Consider the following 7,001-nt stretch of genomic DNA (forward strand, 5'->3'; position numbering starts at 1 on the left):
ATCAAAACAAGCACATAAAGCACATTAAGGCTTCATAATTCATGAATGTCATGTTAACTAGCTGATATTATCTCATAGAACAAAGCGTTAAGATTTCCTAAGCCTGTGTTAACCTCAGACCTTATTTTCAGTTGATCAAAAAACACCATCACTTTCCCCATTCATTTTCCCCCATAGGAATGGCTGAACAAACCAGAGGTAACTCATTTATGTCTTTTAGGACTGACTACAAGCAGGCAAGCTCTATTCCCCTTGGCTATTATGGCATAGTCACAGCTCTCTGGAAAAAGCTCCCCTCCTTCCTCCCCACTCTATTCTACACTCAACCCTAGCCCTGCAACCTGCACACCACAGCATAATTATAGCATAGTGCACACCTGAGATGATCACCTGAGATGATCAAATAAATAGTGTCTGTTGAATTACTAGTTGATACAATGATTTGTGGCTAAAAGATCAAGAAGCAGTTTAAACAGCTATATAATCACTCAACATGTTGGAATACAAAAATACGAATCCTTTGTTAGAGTAGCTGTCTGTTTTTCTGGGACTGAACATTAAAGAGAGCAGGAAGGTTTTCGAACCTGGTCATGGTACTATCATATCATTATACTAATATTTGGGAAAAAATGTGCTTTTGGGGACATTGTAGACTTTCTTGCTTCCTCGAAATTAGCTAATACGCAGCTAATACGCAATTAGATTCCACAATATCAATTGCAGCAAATCAACTGTTGCTTTTATTTCCCTATTTTGTGCCATTGATTCCAATGAGTCCACAATGTCCCCTAAAGCCCCCCAATAACTATCCCCAAATATTTCCCCATTGACCTTCATATAGATTTGGTTTTGGTTGTAACACCCCAATCTGTTGGCAATTTAGTAGAATTGCAACATCTAGCTGCAATGTAATTATGTTCTAGGTGAAACACTACCATCTAGTGGAATAAACATTTAATGCATGTTGTGAATTATTGAGGTGGACTACTTGAATGTGGATGTCCCCTAAACCTGCTTTCTGGTGACTTAAAGGAGCTGCGACAGAGGTCAAGGTGGCTAATGTACAGTAATATTCCTACCTTTAACTTGCCCTGAAGGCCTTCTGCCTGTGTCTGTGCTTCCTGCACCCTGCCCTAGTTTTGGGGAAGTTCTCTGGATGGGCAGAGGCCAGCAGCTTGTGAGATCTGTTTCCTGAGATGCTTCCTGCTTTTCTGTGGAGTCATCTCATCTGTTCAAGACAAGGACATTCACTCTTCCCAGCCAGAGCGTTGAGAAACTGCCACACATGCATAACATTTTTTCGGCCCGTGCAAACTATCTCGCAAAAGTTGGAGTCAGAGTTGACATGTACTTGCAAATTATGTCATTGATTGTAGCTATTCATGTCAGCATTCCGTGAGAATCAAACCTTCTCACGACAGCCATGAGTCCATCTTCTTTGCGTCGCCACGTTGCTGGGCAACCCTGGTAGAGGGACTGTCTAATTGTAAAGCATGTTGGGTACCGTAGTCCTCTAACCCTGCTGAGCGCTGTAACTTCTTCGATACTCCACACATTCAGGTAGGATAATTTACTCCTTTCATTAAGTTTACTAGTGTATATTAGTTTAGAGCCAGATTATTATAGTCAGTGTTGTCATGTTTGAGGATGTAGTTTTTTTGGTGGGAAAAGGGAAAAAGGCAGACATTCTGCTGTCGATTTTAACATAAAATATGCTCATAGGCTAAACCAGGAAGTTGACTGAAGAAAGCTAGCGTTACAAGTTCCAGATGTACCTGTGATTTAAATGTAGAATTCACAATTAAAACGTTTGCTAAATAAAAAAACGATCTAAATTAAATGGTTTCTTTTCCAGGCTGCCTGCAATGGATCAGTATACATGGTGATGGAATTCCCCACAACGTCAGACCTAGGTAGAGGGTGTGTCCCCTTGTCCGTGCACACCGGTGTAGTTTGAAAAACACACTGTCCCGCAATTTAACTACCAATCTGCTTGAATAACTGCTAATATGAAGTAATGATTGTTCCAATCCTTCCTGACAGAAGACCCTGGCCCATTAGGGCCTCCAGGGGGGCAGAAGCAGCCTGTGAAGTCCCACCTGCTGGCCTCCAGAGAGCTCCTGGTGGCCTCCCTGTATAACCTGGCTCCCCTGCTGGACAGGACCCTGGCATCCGGCCTGCTCTCCCAGGAGAACTACTTTGAGGTGGGGGCAGAGAGGACCCCTCAGGGCCGGGCCCGCAGGCTGCTGGAGGTTGTCCAGGCTGAGATGGACGAGGCTGGGGCCAGAGGCTTCATGGAGTGCCTCCGGAGATGCAAGCAGCACTACCCGCGCCTCCGAGCCTGGCTCAGAACTGATGCAGGTATGGAAGGGCAAGTGTGTGAACACATGAATGTGTATGAATATAGTTACCAAATTTCAACTCCACATGCAAACTTGAGTCTTAAGACGATATGTGATGTCTTTTGTTTCCCCCACAGATATTCAGCGTGGACCCACAGGTATGGTAATGAAGAGGACCTCTTTCTGAAAGGGTCAGACTGTTGGTATGCATAGGTGTTGAATCATCTGGCATTGGTCATCTCCTATCTGATTCAGTGTTGTGCTGTACTGTTTGGCTTCCCCAGAGCGTCAGCTGCAGGCCCAGCTCAGTGTCCTGTGTGGCCGGTTGGGGTTCTCTGTCCTGCCAGTCTCCCTGGAGCTGTTCTCTAATGGCACCCTAACTCAGTTTGAACTGGACCAGGTCCAGGCAGCGCCCACATCTTACCAGCAGACCCACCAGCTCCTGTCCATCTGTCTGTCCAAGGGAGAGAGGGCCTGCTGTAGCTTCTACCAGGCACTGGGCAGCGAAGACCCACAGCTGGCCTCAGACATCAGTGGTGAATTGTTATTAACTTGTTATAACAAGTTTATTACTTTTTAATTCTGTCTTGTGTTTTGTGTCTCTATTTCAGTCAGTGGGCTGGTAGAGGCTCTGCCTGATATTTCTGTGGTCAGTGATCATGAAGTTTATATCACCTCTGTGGCAGTGGAGGATCCTGGGGTGTGTAGTACTCCTGTGGAAGTGAAGGATGATGGGTTATGTAGTACTCATACAGCAGTTGAGACCAGACAGACTGATGGGGAAGGTCTGTCTCTCCCAGACACCCACATACTCTCAGGTAAAGCTCACACCAGTTAACTACCATTATTACACAAGCAGATCAGTAGCAGAAGATAGATTCAGATTGAAAATAAACTAAACTATTGACAGTGACAACCTGTGTCATCCCCTCCTCCCTCTCAGATGTGCTCCAGCAGGTGCTGTCCCTGCTGTCCGTGGCTCCAGGTGAGGGGGCCAGGCTGAATGTGTGTGAGCTGGGGGTGGCAGTGGGTCTGCCCAGGAGGACCGTCAGAGAGTGCCTGTTGGAGGAGGTGGAGGTGGGGGACATCGTTCAGCTCAGGGCCCTGGTCACCCTCTTCCTCAGTAAGACCCAGGATGCCTCTAGGCTGCTAAACAGGGTGGCAGAGTGCACAGCACACCGTAGGTCTCACTACTTACTTATTTGTCTATTTGTATCAGGTACTTCTCTAGCTACCTATCAGTAACTGTTTTGTTGCTTTTAGGGGTGCTGCTCTCTGAGAGGGGATGTATGTTACTGAAGCTGCTGCCTGTGGCTGAGGCCTTTCTCCGCACCGGGGAACACCACCACCTGCAAGCTTGGGACCACCTCTGCACTGGGGACCACCACCACCTGCAAGCTAGGGACCACCTCCGCACTGGGGACCACCACTACCTGCAAGCTAGGGACCACCTCCGCACTGGGGACCACATAGACAAAGTGTGGAACATCTTTAGCTTGGTCCTGTGGGACATCATGGCAGAGGCTCTGGAGGATCCTGGGGCTGCAGTGGAATCATTGTGGGAACCTAGGGATGCTGTCCGTCTGTTACGAGACAGTGAGAGAGTGGAGACAGAGCTTCTCCAGGAGTTGGAGGAGTGCTGGGCAGATGGGGGAACTGAGAGCCTGTTACAGAGTGTTACAGTACTAGCTCAGTTGCTACGCGACCTCCACCCTCTCCAGGACAGTCTGTGCTTCTCCCCTCCTGACAAGGGGGCTGTGTACCCCTGCCGCTCTCGCAGACTCCATAGAGTCACCCGTTTCCAGGGACTGCCTGCACGGGTCATCCGCAAAGCACTGGGACACGGAGCTCCCTCCACACACCCAACCCCAGCTGGTCTCCCCATCCAGTACAGAGATCTCTGCCTCTGCATCACACGTCTGCTGGACAGGGTGCACCCACAAGAAAGCACTACCTCCATAGATCTCTCCCAGGCTCCTATTGCTACCATCACCCAGCACATCTGCTCAACCCTGGCCCGGCCGGTGTTCGGACCCCAGAGCTTCGATGCTGGGGTGAGACACAGGGTTCTGTCTGTGGTAAAGTATGGCCCGGTCAGGTGGGGCCTGCTTAACTTACAGGAGCTGCATAAAGACACTCTGTTGGGTCTGGAGAGGTACCTGAAGCCAGGGGAGCATCACAGCTTCCAGCTTGTCCCAGAAAAAGTACGGATCTTCGGAGGGCCAGAGATACGCTGGGGAGAAAGGGTCAGGGGCCCAGTCGCCATTGACAATGGGATAGAGGAAGTCCTCCAATTTGTCACCTCCGAGCCAGCCTCGTTTCTTATCAGTGTTAGTTGCCGCGGCTATGACAGGGGCCAGTACTTTGAGGTACGCGAGCCGCAGTGTGTGCGTGTGTCTGGACTGCAGGAGGAGGGGGTAGGTGAGGTGCAGGGTTTAGGGGGGACAGTGTTGGTTTTGGCAGTAGAGGGCGAGACGGTGTGGATGAGAGAGGAGAGGCAGGGGAGGGAGAGCGGGACAGAGCTGGAGCAGGTGTCTCAGAGACACTCTGCCACACTACAGGACGGGGGCTGCTGCTTCAGGGTCACGACCCCAGGGACACGTTGCCAGGTCAAGTTCATCTACAAGACAGGGAGGATCTCTGCTGTGGCCGAGAGGGACTGTGAAGTTTTCTAAAACCCTATTCACACGGGACTAGTATTATTATAGAACATAGGTTATGTAATTATTGCCCCAGCATGTCCGTTTTACCACATGGACGATTCGGACGGGATTAGTTATACCAAACTGCCCCTGTAAATGTTTTTTTTTCTCATTCAAAATGTACCATTATGACGGAAGCCTGGAGGCTCTACTATTGGCATGATGGTCTTCAGTTCAGAGAGTCATAATAATAATGCATATCAGTAAGAACCATGAACTGTAACCTACGCAGACATTTAATTACCTGACGGATCTGGCAATTTATCTTTTCATTGGCACAATGTCATCCACTTCATCTTCTAAAAGAGAAGCATGGCTCTAGGAAAGTTGAATTGTGAAGAAAAAAAACTGTTCATCTGTAGGCTACGTGCATAGCACTTTGTTTTACGCATCAATTTGTTCCCAAGTTCTTACCCAAACTGGGCGCAGTACCTGTTTAACTCAAAACACAGGGATGACGATTCGCACGGGATAAGTATCATCAGAGGACCTGGGAGTTTTCTGAAAAACAGTAGGTTTTTAGGGCTGGGATAACAACTTCCTTCCAAGTAAAAATGACTGACATGGCAGATTCAGACAGGACTGAAATGACAGATGTGATGATTTGTGCTTGTGTACATAATTCCATTACCTGAGTTCCCCCAGTAAAACTCATCCCATCCCAAATGGGTTTAAGTCTCACTTGGTGGGATTTAATACCAGAAACAACAAGCTGGTATTCAGGCATAGATTATGGCACCCACCTGATTGAAAAAGGTTCTTCAGAACCAGAAAGCTGTCTTCTCATGTACAGCATGATGAGGTGTGGCGGACTCCAATGTTATTAAACACAGCTATAGAACGAGAGTGTTCATTCTCTCCCTTACAATCCTTGTTCAGTTATTTATCTACCTACCTACACAGCAGCATTAGATGTTCTATTTTTGTCCAACAATGTACAGTACCTTAGCTGATATAGTTCAATCATAATGTAATAAAATAATCAAATAGAAACCCTGCACCTGACTTTTCCTACTAGCACCGACTTCGCTGATAACTGAGGAAAATGTACTTAAGACTGTGATATGTGGTTGTCCCACCTTGCTACACTTGAAGTCGGAAGTTTACATACACCTTAGCCAAATACATTTAAACTCAGTTTTTCACAATTCCTGACATTTAATCCAAGTAAAAATTCCCTGTTTTAGGTCAGTTTGGATTACCACTTTATTTTAAGAATGTGAAATGTCAGAATAATAGTAGAGAGAATGATTTATTTCTTTTATTTCTTTCATCACATTCCCAGTGGGTCAGAAGTTCACATACACTCAATTAGTATTTGGTAGCATTGCCTTTAAATTGTTTAACTTGGGTCAAACGTTTAGGGTAGCCTTCCACAAGCTTCCCACAATAAGTTGGGTGAATTTTGGCCCATTCCTCTTGACAGAGCTGGTGTAACTGAGTCAGGTTTGTAGGCCTCCTTGCTCGCCAATGCTTTTTCAGTTCTGCCCACAAATTTTCTATAGGATTGAGGTCAGGACTTTGTGATGGCCACTCCAATACCTTGACTTTGTTGTCCTTAAGCCATTTTGTCACAACTTTGGAAGTATGCTTGGGGTCATAGTACATTTTGAAGACCCATTTACGACCAAGCTTTAACTTCCTGACTGATGTCTTGAGATGTTGCTTCAATATATCCACATGATTTTCCTCCCTCATGAATCCATCTATTTTGTGAAGTGCACCAGTCCCTCCTGCAGCAAAGCACCCCCACGACATGATGCTGCCACCCCCGTGCTTCACCGGCTTGCAAGCTTCCCCCTTTTTCCTCCAACCATAACGATGGTCATTATGGCCAAACAGTTCTATTTTTGTTTCATCAGAAGAGAACATTTCTCCAAGACGTACGTTCTTTGTCCCCATATGCAGTTGTAACCCTGGTTATGTCGATATAGGACTCGTTTTACTGTGGATATAG

The 7,001-nt window shown here is 46.8% G+C and overlaps 1 protein-coding gene across 3 annotated transcripts; it reads left to right on the forward strand.

The window, feature by feature from the left end:
* Positions 1-1,089: 1,089 nt before the first annotated feature.
* Positions 1,090-6,042, forward strand: LOC106579518 (uncharacterized). 3 transcript variants are annotated; one of them, XM_014159488.3, is made up of 8 exons: positions 1,090-1,560; positions 1,856-1,913; positions 2,047-2,361; positions 2,480-2,500; positions 2,627-2,878; positions 3,029-3,160; positions 3,286-3,522; positions 3,606-6,042. In XM_014159488.3, exons 2-8 carry the CDS (start codon positions 1,880-1,882, stop codon positions 5,015-5,017), a joined length of 2,403 nt encoding a protein of 800 aa, XP_014014963.1. In that variant the 5' UTR covers positions 1,090-1,560; positions 1,856-1,879; the 3' UTR covers positions 5,018-6,042. The 3 variants fall into 3 exon arrangements, with proteins under 3 accessions (XP_014014963.1, XP_045558617.1, XP_014014962.1); XM_045702661.2 differs by having other exon boundaries at positions 1,091-1,560; positions 1,856-1,920; positions 2,044-2,361; XM_014159487.3 differs by having other exon boundaries at positions 1,091-1,560; positions 2,044-2,361.
* The last annotated feature ends 959 nt before the right edge of the window (positions 6,043-7,001 follow it).

This window comes from Salmo salar, chromosome 19 (assembly GCF_965601325.2).
Source record: "Salmo salar chromosome 19, fSalSal1, whole genome shotgun sequence".
NCBI lineage: Eukaryota > Metazoa > Chordata > Actinopteri > Salmoniformes > Salmonidae > Salmo > Salmo salar.

What these genes read in the sequence shown, in the direction of transcription:
- LOC106579518 (XM_014159487.3), top strand. Translation starts at nt 1,880, where the DNA reads ATGGTGATGGAATTCCCCACAACGTCAGACCTAG. An exon ending in CTGGCTCAGAACTGATGCAG is followed by an intron (nt 2,362 to 2,479) that starts GTATGGAAGGGC and finishes TTTCCCCCACAG; the next exon opens with ATATTCAGCGTGGACCCACA. An exon ending in TATTCAGCGTGGACCCACAG is followed by an intron (nt 2,501 to 2,626) that starts GTATGGTAATGA and finishes TGGCTTCCCCAG; the next exon opens with AGCGTCAGCTGCAGGCCCAG.